We start from the raw sequence: 15,061 nt of genomic DNA on the forward strand, positions 1-15,061 counted from the left end.
ATGTGTACTTAAACTTAAAGACACTGAGGAATCAGAATGAGTATTATTTACTATTTTGAAATATAGAAATTCTACTTACATTGACCTTTCCGGGTGTTACAGTAAAGCTATTGTCCGAACCACCAACATTTGATTTCGATGAAGCTCCACCATCCATTGAAGAGCTTACAGAGCCAGCCGCAGCATCTGCCACAGAATTGCCATCGGCATTGGGACGGGCATCGATGCGTTGTATGCACGAAAAGAAGAAACATACCAATAATAAAAATATCACTTTTTTACTAGTCAAAAGTTTAAACTTGAATTGACCCGATTGCTTGGCATCTGTCGACGATGGTGTGGATTTGGACGCTGCAGATGTTTTGGAAGCATTAGAAGTGGGAGGCGAGGAGGTGGATTTTGTAGATTGTTGCGTTGATTCTTGTTGCTGTTGCTGCTGCTGCTGCTGACGATACACTTCAAAACGTGCATCATTGCGTTTTATGGTATTCCGTTCACAAAAGGCCACAAAGGCCAACCACATTTGCAAGAGCAACAGTCGCATGCTGGCCATAACATTTGAGCTCATCACAATGCAGTCCACACTACAACTATTATGGGATAAATTGCTGTTGTTGCTATTATTGGTATTTACACTATCATCAGACACTAAGGAATGAGAAGGAGCAGTTGGAGAGCTCAGACAGACATTCTCCTGCTGGCACTCATTGTCCTTGTGGGAATTATTGTGCTGCTTAAGAATAGTTTTCTGGTTTCTTCTTTGACTTAAACTATTTGTAGTTGGATTTGTGGCTGCGTTAGTTGTAGCTATTGAGGCGGTAGTTTTACTAGACATTTCTAATTTACTATTCATAGCATTATCATTAACATTATCGTTATCATTATCATTAGCATTAGCATTAGTTGTAGGAATTTTGTTAGTATTAAAATTTTTACTAAATTTAGCACCATTCAAAACCGTTGTTTTTGTTGTATCTTTTTGTTGTGGTTGTGACTCCCCACCCTTGGCATTTCCATCCTGTTCTTCTTCATCAACTTGTCGTTTAAATTTAAAGCAATTCTCACAGCATTCATTTTCTTCTGTTTGCATCCTCATCCTCTTGTGGCTGCACCAACATGCTCTGCGTGCCAAATTCATTTCCTGTTCCAATGATGGCGTTTTCTTTTTATCCAACGTCTCATCTTTCATATCGCGCAAAGCCATCAATGTCTCCATCAATGTTCGATTAACAGCCATATTTTTTGTTGTGGGGGTATTTTGGGATTTTGGTGTGGTCGTCTCTGGGGGTATTTCGTGTTGTTGTCCAAAACCCTTGCCGGTGCCTTTCGTTGTGCAACTTTTATAGAAAATTTCATTGGAATTTCTATGGCTAAGTTCGGGGTACATAATTAAAGAAAAAAAAACCAAACTCAATAGAGAAGAGTTAGCTTCTCCAAAATGTTTGCCGATTTTTTTGTAATAATTTTGTGTTTTTTGTTTCCGATTTTTTGTTTTTTTTTTACTTATGGGAGGGCCAAAAAAGTTGGGTGTTTATTTATTTTGATTATATCTTGAGAATGTTTTCTTCTTTCATTTTCTTTATCACGCAAACATTTGTAATGTTTTTTTTTTGCCTTTTTTTGTTGTTTTATAAACTATTATTATGGGATTTTTCTTTTTCTTCTTTTAACTAGAAACTAGTATAAGTAGTTGGTTTATTGCCTCCTCGAGTGGTGTAAATTAAGTACAATGTTGCTGATTTATTCTGCAAAGAAACGAAAAACGGAAATGGAAATAATTAGTTGGAGACCAATGAGAGGAATTTTTTTGAAATCATATCGAGAAAAGGGCAAAAAAGGGCCTTTTCGTCATACACAAGAGACCCGATTTTTATGACCATTTTTTTGCGCTTTTTGGTGCTGAAAAGTTTCCAGTTGTACCATTTACAATTTTCTAGATTTTTTTAATGGGGTACTATTTTTGGTACAAATTTGTACGTTTTTTGCTACCAAAAAGTACATATTTCAAATCACTATTACTTTCAAGTATTTTTCATGAGATACTATTTTTGTGATATTTTTAATATCTATCAGTTTTGGACAATATGTAATCAAAGGATTTTTTTTTGGGACCATTTTGTACCTTATTTGGCAACAAAAGTACTTTCAATTATTCCTCATGTGGTACTGTTCATGCGGTGGTACTATTTTAAGGGGATTTTTTTGGGGACCATTTCGAACTTTATGTGGTACCAAACTACATTAACACCTTCATCCTACATAAGATAACAATTTTGGAACAGATTTCAGTTTTTTTTTATGATCTAAAAATTTGCAGTTAGGTTAGGTTGAATAGATTGCCCACCATAGGTGAGTTCACTGTGAAGCCAGTTTTGCCCATTGTGATACCCTACAAAACAATTTTGAATAGATTTGTTTTATACCCACAATCATAGGATAGAGGGTTTACTAATCTAGTCATTCCGTTTGTAACACATCGAAATATTCCTCTAAGACCCCATAAAGTCGATCTAGCCATGTCTGTCCGTCCGTTTGTCGAAATCACGATAGCGGTCGAACGCGTAAAGCTAGCCGCTTTAAATTTTGCACAGATACTTAATAATGTTGTAGGTCGTTGGGGATTGCAAATGGGCCATATCGGTTCAGATTTATATGTGGCTCCCATATACACCGATCTCCCGATTTGACTTCTTGAGTCCCTACAAGACGCAATTTTTGACCGATTTGGCTGAAATTTTGCATGTGGTATTCCGCTATGATGTTCAACAGCTGTGCCAAGTATGGTCAGAATCGCTCTATGTACTGATATTGGGTTGCCCAAAAAGTAATTGCGGATTTTTCATATAGTCGGCGTTGACAAATTATTTCACAGCTTGTGACTCTGTTATTGCATTCTTTCTTCCGCAGTTATCAGCTGTTACTTTTAGCTTGCTTTAGAAAAAAAGTGTAAAAAAAGTATATTTGATTAAAGTTCATTCTTAGTTTTATTAAAAATGCATTTACTTTCTTTTAAAAAATCCGCAATTACTTTTTGGGCAACCCAAAAGCTCCCATATAAACTCAAATCTCCCGATTTGACTTCTTGAGCCCTTACAAGCCGCAATTTTTATCCGATTTGGCTGAAATTTGGCATGCGGTGTTCTGTTAAGACTTCCAACTACGTTGCCAAGTATGGTCCATATCGGTCTATAACCTTATATAGCTTCCATATAAACCGATCTCCCGATTTGACTTCTTGGATCCTCACAAGCCGCATTTTTTGTCCGATTTGACTGAAATTTTGCATGTGGTATTCTGCTAAGACTTCTAACAACTGTGCCAAGTACGGTCTAAATCGGTCTATAACCTGATAAAACTCCCACATAAACCCGTCTCTCGATCATTCTTTGTCGGTTCCTAAAAGCTCTAATTTTTGCTTGTTTGACTGAAGTTTGGTAGGATGTAGAAAAAAAACGAGGAAAGCGTTGTGCAAAATTTTTGCAAGATTGGTATTGTTTGACCGCTTGCAGTAGCTCTTGGGGTCAAAATCTGTCGATATACCTATATGACAGCTATATCTATATCTGGGCCGATTTCCATGAAATTCACCATCGAGAGTCATAAGAAAATCCTTCCTGCAAATTTTCGAAAGAATCCATTTAAAACTGAGGACTTTCTTGCAATATTTCTCAAAATTGGACAAACATATATATGGAAGCTATACCTAAATCTGAACTGATTTCGAGCAAACTTCTCAGATACTGTGGCAGTCGTTGAGGAAAGCCTTTTTGCAAAATTTTGGCAAGATGGGTCAATAAATGAGCGATTGCTGTGACTCAAGAAAATTAAATCGGGCTATATATATATATGAGAGCTTTATATAAATCTGAACCGATTTCCATGAAATTCACCAGTAATGTCGAGAGTCAAAAGAAAATCCTTCCTGGCAAATTTTGAGAGAATCGGTGTACAAAAGACCATTTTATTGCTGTATTACTGCAAATCGGACGAACATATATATGGGAGCTATATCCAAATATGAACCGACTTCTATGAAATTCACCGGTTACATCGAAAGTCATAAGAAAATCCTTCCTGCCAAATTTCGAGAGAATCGGTTAGCAAATGGCCATTTTATTGCTGCATTACTGCAAATCGGACGAACATATATATGGGAGCTATATCCAAATCTGATCCGATTTTTGTGAAATTCACAAGTAATATTGAGAGTCATAAGAAAATCCTTTATGCCCAATTTCGAGAGAATCGGTTTACAAAAAAACCATTTTATTGCAATATTACTGCAAATCGGAGGAACTTATATATGGGAGCTATATCCAAATCTGAACCGACTTCTATGAAATTCACCAGTTACATCGAAAGTCATAATAAAATCCTTCCAGCCAAATTTCGAGAGAATCGGTTTACAAAAAAACATTTTATTGCAATATTACTGCAAATCGGACGAACATATATATGGGAGCTATATCAAAATCTGATCCGATTTTTATGAAATTCACAAGTAATATTGAGAGTCATAAGAAAATCCCTAATGCCCAATTTCGAGAAAATCGGTTAACAAATGACCATTTTATTGCACTATTTCTGCAAATCGGACGAACATATATATGGGAGCTATATCCAAATCTGAACCGATTTTTTCCAATTTTAATAGGCTTCGTCTCTAGGCCGAAAAAAATGCCTGTACCGTACTTTGTACACAAATTAACATGGATAGACGGACAGACAGACGGGCGGACAGACAGACAGACAGGCGGACATAGCTAAACCGAATCAGAAAGTGATTTTAAGTCGATCGGTATACTTATCGATGGCTCTATCTCTCTTTCTTTTGTGTGTTATAGACAAATTCACTAAGTTATAGTCCCCTTTACCACAGTAGTGGTGTAGGGTATAAAAATTATCCCCTTTCCCCCCGTTTTTAATTTTGTATAAGTTTTTACCAAAATCCATGGTGGCAGGTTCCCAAGATTCGGTCCGGCCGAACATAGCACATTTTTACTTGTTTTGTTTTTTTTTCCCTATGACGCATTTTTTGTTTATGAGTTGGCGGTTTATTATTCTTTACCACTCCAACAGACACCCAGCTTTACTTAGACCCCATTCTACTTATTGTATGCTGCTTTTGCATCACCAACTAATTTTTCATTAAAATTAACAAATGCTTAAGAAACCCACAAAATTTAACATCGTGAATGAAACCCAAACAATGTTGGCATAAGATAAAAATTCTAAGAAACCTTATCAAGTTTCTGACAATGTCATCAATGACGTTGTTATTTCCTCCGATAAGGGGGAATTCATTAATTGTGTAAACTATGCACCAAAAGGCAAAAACACACAACCCTCCTCCTCCTCTTCAATGACATTGACTTTGACACAGAGTGACACAGAACAAAAAAGAGAGCAGCTATGAGAATTCAAAATTTTGACTCCCAAGCCAACCATGTGAGCCTCAAACATAATCATGGGCAACATGCCTGATAATTAGCATCATCACATTTATCACAATACTTGTTGAGTAATTTGTTCTTCATTTTAGTTCCTGCTGCTTGTTTATAGCATAGCGATTCAATCAATTCTAATTAAATTTTGTTGCAATGACAATCATCATTGATATGACATTCCCAGCGTCATAAATACAAAAATCAATTCTTGGGAGGCAATCAAAACAATTAGAAATCGATAAGCACTGGTCGCGACATAAAGAAGACAAATTATCACTGTGTCACATCACATTTGGGCACATCACATTTGGGTAAAGGAGAGAAATATATAGCTGGAGGAGAGTCCATCACCTTCAGCATCAATTGAAAGTTGTCTAGGGGTGACATTGAAATCACCAATACCAAAACAAACCATCACAGATAAAATTTAGATTAATTAAAAAAAAACACATTATAATAAAAATCACTTAGAGACAATTTTGAAGACACTTAAACATCAACACTTCAATTACCGAGTTTATAAATTCGCCCATTAAAAAGAACACTGTATCTTTAAATTATTTGTTGGCATTATTTTTAATAATTTTATTGTTTTGTTTTTTTTCCGCTAAACGAAAATAGACGCTTAACCCACAAACTGACTGACCTCACGCAATAACCAACTTAAACTGGTTTCAAAAATTTCTTCCACCCAACCTTTATAACTTATTCTCTATCTCTCCTCAATAAAATTATTATTAAAGTGTGATACGCACTCACTCACACTCTCTCATACACACAAACACGCGCTCACAATCAATATTTTTTCGTAAAGTAATAAATAAAAAAAAATGTTTGAAATATTACCATCAAACGGCACAGTACATTAACAAGATCACTTGCAACATGTGTCTAGGAAACAATTAAACAATTTGCTATTTGTAGAACGACAAAAAAACGCAAATAGACATGGTAATAGATTCAATATTCAATATTTATTGAGAAAATATTTTAAAAATAACTGATAAATAAATATTTATTTATTCATATGCTGCCTCCCCCATCACCACAAAGGTGGAAGGAGGCGGTGAGGTTGCGAGTGATGAGTTATGGTGTTAATTAAACGATTAAGAATCAATTTATGGAGTTGCTAATATTGAGAAGACAAACATTTAATACTCATCACATGCAGGCCCATACACTTAGAGAAAGAAAAAAATAAAAAAACTAGTAAAAGTGTGCTAAGTTCGGCCGGGCCGAACTTGGGATACACACCACCTTGGGTATATATGTAAACCACGTTTTGTCATATTCCTCTGAAAAATTCATTAGTTATACCCCCACAGCAGCAATATCGAAATATGGTCCGATTTGGACCAATTTCGGCACGGACATTGAGTGGTCTATTAAATACAAGTTCAAGTAGTGATCAATATTGGTCTTTTCGGCAGCTATATCCAAATATAGACCGATCTGAACCATATAGGACACGGATGTCGAAAAGCCTATAGTCAGATATAGCCCATCTTCGAATTTAACCTGCCTATGGACAAGGAATGAACCTGTGCAAAGTTTCAGCTCAATATCTTTATTTTTAAAGAGTGTAGCGTGATTTTAACAGACAGACGGACGCAAGGACAGAAACACGGACTAGATCGTTTTAATAGATTTTTACGACGATCAAGAATATTCCTACTTTATAGGGTCGAAAATGGATAGTTCGATGTGTTGCAAACTGAATGACAAAATGAATATACCCCCAATTCTTTGGTGATGGCTATAATAGTAAGAGCGTGCTAAGTTCGGCCGGGCCGAATCTTATATATCCACCATCATGGATCGCATTTGCCAGGTTCTTTGCCTAGTATCTCTTTATAGGCAAACAAAGGAAAATGGATAAGAATTGCTATGCTAGTGGAGCTATATCAGCTTATGAACCGAATCAGACAGTATTTGCCAAATATGTTAGAACTCATAACAACAGTCACTGTGCAGAGTATCAACCAAATTGGATAAGAATAGCCCCCTCTAGAGGCTCAAGAAGTATAATCTGGAGATCGGTTTATATGGGAACTATATCAGGTAATAGAACGATTAAGACCACATATGGCACGTACTTTAAGTGTCATAAAAAACGTCATAATACAAAATTTCAGCAAAATTTTATAAAAATTGCGCTCACTAGAGACGAAGTATGATCGGTGGATCGGTTTATACGGGAGCTATATCTATATATGGGTTATGGACAGATTCAGACTATAATCGACAAGTATATTATAAACCATATTATCTGAGAAATTTGCTCAGATATAAGCATGATACTCCTTATCATGATATCCACTAAATGCTTCAAGGTTGTAATGCCGGGAAAATTCCATCAGGACTGGATGATTAAATGGTTGGAAGCTCCTCGAGGCTTCCTTTACCATAAAGTCCGTAATGATGACCCTTCGATCAACCCGATTGTTGTTGAAAATTTGATTAACATCCAATTTTCTGTGACAATTCGATTACCATTAAATTTTCTATGAAACTTTGATTACCATCAAATTTTCTATTAAAATTCGATTCTCATCAAAAATTCGATTACCATCAAAATTTCTATAAAAATTCGATTAGCATTAAATTTTCTATGAAAATTCGATTATCATAAAAATTTCTAAGAAAATTCGATTACCATCAAATTTTCTATGAAAATTAAAATTTTCTATAAAAATTCGATTACCATCAAACTTTCTATGAAAATTCGATTACCATCAAACTTTCTATGAAAATTCGATTACCATCAAATTTTCTATGAAAATTCGATTACCATAAAATTTTCTATGAAAATTCGATTACCATCAAATTTTCATCGAAATTTTGGTGGCGATCGATTTTTCAAGGAATAGTTGACGGTAATCGAATTTTCGATGAAAACTTGATGTACAATACATCAAATTTTCATCGAAAATTCGATTACCGTCAACTATTCCTTGAAAAATCGATTGCCACCAAAATGTCGATGAAAATTCGATTACCATCAAATTTTTATGAAGCTTCGATTATCATCGAATTTTCTTCGAAAACTCGATTACAATCAAGTTTTCTTTGAAAACTCGATTACCATCAAATGTTCTATGAAAATTCCATTACCATAAAATTTTTTATGAAAAATCGAATACCATCAAATTTCCTATGCAAAGTCTTTTACCATCAAATTTTCTATGAAAATTCGATAAACATCAGGCTTTCTACGAAAATTGGATTAACACCATGCTTTCTATTAAAATTCGATAACCGTAATGCTTTTTGTAAAATTTCATAACAGTCAAAAATTTGAAGGTAATCAAATTCGATTACTATCAAACTTTCTATTAAAGTTCGACTGCTTTAACATTTTCTATGAAAATTCGACTACCATCAAATTTTCTATGAAAATTCGATTAACATCAAATTTTTATGAAAATTCGGTTACCATCAAATTTTCTATGAAAATTCGATTGCCATCAAATTTTCTATGAGCATTCGACAAACATCACATTTTCTATAAAAATTCGTTTAACTATCAATTTTCTATGAAAATTCGATTACCATCAAATTTTCTATGAAAATTCGATTAACATCAAATTTTCTATGAGCATTCGATTACCATCAAATTTTCTATGAAAATTCGATTACCATAAAATTTTTTATGAAAATTCGATTACCTACAAATTGTCTATAAAAAATCGATTACCATCAAATTTTCTATGAAAATTCGATTACCATCAAATTTTCTATGAAAATTCGATTACCATCAAATTTCCTATGAAAATTCGATTACCATCAAATTTTCTATGAAAATTCGATTACATTCAAATTTTTCATGAAAATTCAATTACCACCAAATTTTCTATGAAAATTCGATTATCATCAAATTTTTAATGAAAATTCGATTAATATAAAATTTTTGAAAATTCGATTACCGTCAAATATTCTATAAAAATTCGATTACCATCAAATGTTCTATGAAAATTCGATTACTATCTAAAAATTTGATTACCACAAAAATTTTTATAAAAATTCGATTACCTTCAAATTTTCTATGAAAATTCGATTACCTTTAAATTTTCTATAAAAATTTGATTACCATTAAAATTTTTATAAAAATTCGATTATCAAAAAATTTTCTATAAAAATTCCTTTACTATGAAAATTTGATTACCATCAATTTTTCTTTGAAAATTCGATTTCCATCAAATTTTCTATGAAAATTCTATTACTATCAAATTTTCTATAAAAATTCGATTATCATCAAATTATATATGAAAAATCGATAACCATCAAATTTTCTATGAAAATTCGATAACCATCAAAATTTCTATGAAAACTCGATTGCCATCAAATTTTCTATGAAAATTCGATTGCCATCAAATTTTCTATGAAAATTCGATAATCATCCAATTTTCGATGAAAATTCAATTACCATCAAATTTTCTATGAAAATTCGATTTCCATAAAATTTTCTATGAAAATTCGATTATCATCCAATTTTCTATAAAAATTCAATTACCATCAAGTTTTCTATGAAAATTCGATTACCATAAAATTTTCTATCAAAATTTCATTACCATAAAGTTTTCTTTGAAAACTCGATTACAATCAAGTTTTCTTTGAAAACTCGATTACATTCAAGATTTCTATGAAAACTCGATTACAATCAAGTTTTCTATGAAAAGTCGATTAACATCCATTTTTTATAAAAATTCGATACATATCAAATTTTTTATATAATATTCGATTAACATATTTTTTTTTACAAAGATGTGAAACTAATCGATATTTATGGATAAAACCAAATCATCTTCTTTTTGAACATTAAATCATCAACAAAAATTCCATTTATGGAAATTTTATTTAGCATCACATTTTCTACTAAGATATGTTAATACAATTCGATTAGAGGCGAACGTGGATTAAAACTTTTATTATTACTTTAATTTTTTTCATTTTTGAATATTCGATTAATACTTAAAATTGATATAATCAAGCAGGAACAAGTAAATCTCATTGAAGGTAATGAGAAATATTTTCTGTTCAACAAACTTTTGATCTATTTGCAGATAAAGTGTGAAAAATATTCTAATCGATTTGCATTCAATGAATTTATAAAATAGAGCAAATCATGAAAGTGATAATTGAAGGTACACATTATAGTACTCATTCAACAAAAGCCTAAATTATCATAAAAACTGGCAACATTATGCAGAGATTTTTGATTAAATCTTTCCGTTGGGAAATTATGTCGAAAATTTTTCCATACACATTGTGGAGAAAATTTTCAAATTTATGAGAAACAGAGAAACTAGGAATATTTTTTTTTGTCCGGGAACAAATATAGCCAAAAAAAACTTTCGATAACACATGTTATCGATATATGGCTTGTTTATTATAGGCAGGCTTTTAACCATCCATGTATTTTCCATGCCTGTAGGGTAGGGTTAAATGCATTTCTTTTCTTCCCATGTATTTACCTGCCTGCCTGCCTGCCAATAGGGTGAATTGCGCCTTTTTGCTTGACTTCCCACTTTGGAAAATTACTGCTTCTATCTTAGGAGGCGCTTATGACTGCTTTAAATTTCTTTGACTTGTTAAAATCACACTATGGGCATAATATATTCATTTGTACAAATAAATTTCACACTTTTAGCCTTTTTTGATATTTACATTTCATGTTTTAATAATCCCTACTTATGGTCTTGTTTATTTAATACTGGAAAAAACCAGTGAGATTTTTATAGCACGTGCTTCATTTGATTTGGCAAACATGTGCCACTTTATGATTGCCCGAGATGATGATAATGCAGCAGGCGGTGCGAATTGGTAACAACAAAGTAATGCAGATACCATAAATGATAACATTGCCATAAGGCGCTCGTATATGGAGGATATCATAAAAGGTTATATCAACAAAGCCTAAGCAACGACCAATGATATGGTTAAGCCACAACTTGTTACAGATGCTATGACCAAGGGTGATGTTATTCTCCCAAAACAAGAAAAGTTGCAATCAAGTTGGAGTAAAATTCATAAGACAAATTTTCCATGCTTCAGCATATATACCCTATAACGCTACAATTAATCGCTGATGGTTCGATTGATACAAAGGTCACAATTAATCGATGCAATGTACCACAAATCTTACCTAATCTTCTCCATGCGCCTGCCATAGACCTTTTAGTGAAATTGTTTCTGTTTCTTTAAAAACAAATCGAATATTGCTAAATAAAAATAGAAAATATGTACATAACATTTCTGCCACCACAAAACAACCAAAACCAAAAAAAAAACAACAAGCAATTTTGAAATTAAAAAAAAAAAAAAAAACAGAAATTACACGAACAACCATAATGCCCATATTGAATGCACATTGCCCCAAAAAACTGTTTGCAAAAATATGTACATTTACCTCCAAATACAAACATACTACAAATGATGTCTGTTTTTGTTTGGGCCTTAAGAAGATGGAAGCAATGGGTTAGCGCAAATATTTTAAAAATTAGTTTCGAATTAAATTCAGCCAGTCTGAATTAAAGTTTTCCTATAAGGAAAACCTTATTCAGCCAGGCTGAATTAAAGTTTTCCTATAAGGAAAACCTTATTCAGCCAGGCTGAATTAAAGTTTTCCTATAAGGAAAACCTTATTCAGCCAGGCTGAATTAAAGTTTTCCTATAAGGAAAACCTTATTCAGCCAGGCTGAATTAAAGTTTTCCTATAAGGAAAACCTTATTCAGCCAGGCTGAATTAAAGTTTTCCTATAAGGAAAACCTTATTCAGCCAGGCTGAATTAAAGTTTTCCTATAAGGAAAACCTTATTCAGCCAGGCTGAATTAAAGTTTTCCTATAAGGAAAACCTTATTCAGCCAGGCTGAATTAAAGTTTTCCTATAAGGAAAACCTTATTCAGCCAGGCTGAATTAAAGTTTTCCTATAAGGAAAACCTTATTCAGCCAGGCTGAATTAAAGTTTTCCTATAAGGAAAACCTTATTCAGCCAGGCTGAATTAAAGTTTTCCTATAAGGAAAACCTTATTCAGCCAGGCTGAATTAAAGTTTTCCTATAAGGAAAACCTTATTCAGCCAGGCTGAATTAAAGTTTTCCTATAAGGAAAACCTTATTCAGCCAGGCTGAATTTAAGTTTTCCTATAAGGAAAACCTTATTCAGCCAGGCTGAATTAAAGTTTTCCTATAAGGAAAACCTTATTCAGCCAGGCTGAATTAAAGTTTTCCTATAAGGAAAACCTTATTCAGCCAGGCTGAATTAAAGTTTTCCTATAAGGAAAACCTTATTCAGCAAGGCTGAATTAAAGTTTTCCTATAAGGAAAACCTTATTCAGCCAGGCTGAATTAAAGTTTTCCTATAAGGAAAACCTTATTCATCCAGGCTGAATTAAAGTGTTCCTAAAGGGAAAACCTAATTCAGCCTAAGAAAAACCTTATTCCTTTGGGAAACCCTTATTCAGCCAGGCTGCAATAAAGTTTTAATTCAAGCCATTCCAGATGTTGGGAGTCATAATAGAACACAATATGCAAAATTTGAGCCAAATCGGATATAAATTGAGGCTTCCACGGGCTCAAGAAGTCAAATCGGGGGATCGATGTACATTCACAGTTATTGGAAGTCATAACAGAACATCGCATGCAAAATTTCAGCCAAATCGGATGTAAATTGAGGCTTCCAGGAGCTCAAGAAGTCAAATCGCTAAATCGGTTTATATGGGAGCTTTATCAGGTTCATGAGCGATTTAAACCGCACTTGGCACAGTTGTTGGAAGTCATAACAGAAGACAACGTGCAAAACTTCAGTCAAATCGAACAAAAATTGCGGCTTCCAGGGGCTCAAGAAGTCAAATCGGAAGATCGGTTTATATGGGCACTATACCAGGTAAAAGACCGATTCGGAACGTACTTGGCACAGTTGTTGGAAGTCATAACAGAACATCACGTGCAAAATTTGAGCCAAATCGGATGCAAATTGAGGCTTCCGGGGCTCAAGAAGTCAATTTGGGAGATCGGTTTATATGGGAGCCATATCTAAATCTGAACCGATATGGCCCAATCGACCTACATCAATAATAACAATCTGTGCAAAATTTCAAGCGACTAGCTTTACGCGTTCGACCGCTATAGTGATTTCGACAGACGGACGGACGGACTATTTCGGATCAGAACACTCGAGCCGAGCAAGAATATTTGTACTTTATGGGGTCTTAAACGAATATTTCGAGGTGTTACAAACGGAGTGACTAGATTAGTATACCACCATCCTATGGTGGTGGGTATGAAAATTATAAAAGTTGTGTATGGCGGCTAAAACAAAAGCCTACCAAACCTATTCTACACATGTTCATTATCCATGTACACAACACTCTGCTGCATTTGCAATTTGTTTTCTAAAATAGGGCAACGCTTAAATTATTCTTATTAAGAAACAGTTCAAATAAGCATTCTTTCTTCCTCATCAGTGTTAATGACCCTGTATGTGATTACAATGTGTTCGTTGGGTTAAGGCATTATGAGAAGTCTAGTTGCACCCTGCCGACAGCCGAATGTGGCAGCCCCACTGCTGCGAAACATTCATTGAAGGATGCAATTTGTAGAAATTTTTGTTGGCATTTGACTCAAACGATCTTACAAAACGTAACAGATGTTCGACAAGATTTGTAGTTTGTTTTGTTTTTTTTTTGTTGTTGTTTTCCTCGTTATTCTCACATATAATGGAAAAAATAATTAAGAAAATTTTGTGTTTGCAATGATTTTGGCGAAAAATGGCAACGAAGTATATATTGCAGCAGAAAGGCCAAAGTGAAAACAAATTTGAGGATTTGGAAAAACAATAAAATGGGGCCATATGAGCAGTGGGGCAAGATGCTGTGTACACAAAATAAAAAAAATCATCACTCGGGTATGTCTGTGACTAGATGTGAATGTGGTTTGAGCTTACCCTCCTATATTCCCCTTCTAAATGAATAAATGGTTTTGTAAAGTGGAGTAAATGGTGTGTTATAAGCGTACCAGCTTCAATCATAGTCATGAAGACACTGATGATGCAGAAGTTCAGTTACCTAGCCGCTTGATATGCCTATACTGGTCAATAACTACGAGCTTCACACCATCCACAAGTATATAGCTATCAAATTGTTTCGTTTTCTGCTTGAACAATTTTGAATGATGACTTTAACTGAGGTCGCAGAGTCACTGATGTTGCAGAAGACCAATATATTAGAAAATACTATTAAAAAACAAGTAAAACCGTGATAAGTTCGGCAGGGACAAATTTTATATACCCTCCACCATGGATCGCATTTGTCTAGGCAAACATATGATAAAAGAAAAAAATTGCTATGATAGTGGAGCTATATCAACTTATGGCCCGATGGTCCGGACCATAATTGAACTGAATGTTGGAGACCATAGTAGAAGTCGGAGTGTAAAATTTTAGCCAATTCAAATAAAAATTGCGCCCTTTAGGGGCTCAAGAAGTAAAATAGGGAGATAGGTTTATATGGCAGCTGTATCAAGCTAAACACCGATTCAGACCATAATTGACACGTTGAAGGTCATGAGAGACGTCGTTGTACAAAATTTCAGCCAAATCGAATAATAATTGCGAC

At 33.9% G+C, this 15,061-nt stretch overlaps 1 protein-coding gene across 14 annotated transcripts in view; it reads right to left on the reverse strand.

Annotated features, from left to right (window-relative positions):
* The window catches only part of LOC106081447 (sodium/hydrogen exchanger 3), a 275,612-nt gene that overhangs the window by 202,600 nt on the left and 57,951 nt on the right, over positions 1 to 15,061 (reverse strand). For 13 of the 14 annotated variants that reach the window (XM_059364876.1, XM_013243386.2, XM_013243387.2 and 10 more), the window contains exon 2: positions 80 to 1,745. In XM_059364876.1, coding sequence (XP_059220859.1) covers positions 80 to 1,387 — 1,308 coding nt within the window. In that variant the 5' untranslated portion in view covers positions 1,388 to 1,745. Of the gene's footprint in view, positions 1 to 79; positions 1,746 to 5,959; positions 6,056 to 15,061 lie in introns of those variants that run through there. The other variant, XM_059364875.1, reaches the window with a different exon arrangement.

This window comes from Stomoxys calcitrans, chromosome 3 (assembly GCF_963082655.1).
Source record: "Stomoxys calcitrans chromosome 3, idStoCalc2.1, whole genome shotgun sequence".
NCBI lineage: Eukaryota > Metazoa > Arthropoda > Insecta > Diptera > Muscidae > Stomoxys > Stomoxys calcitrans.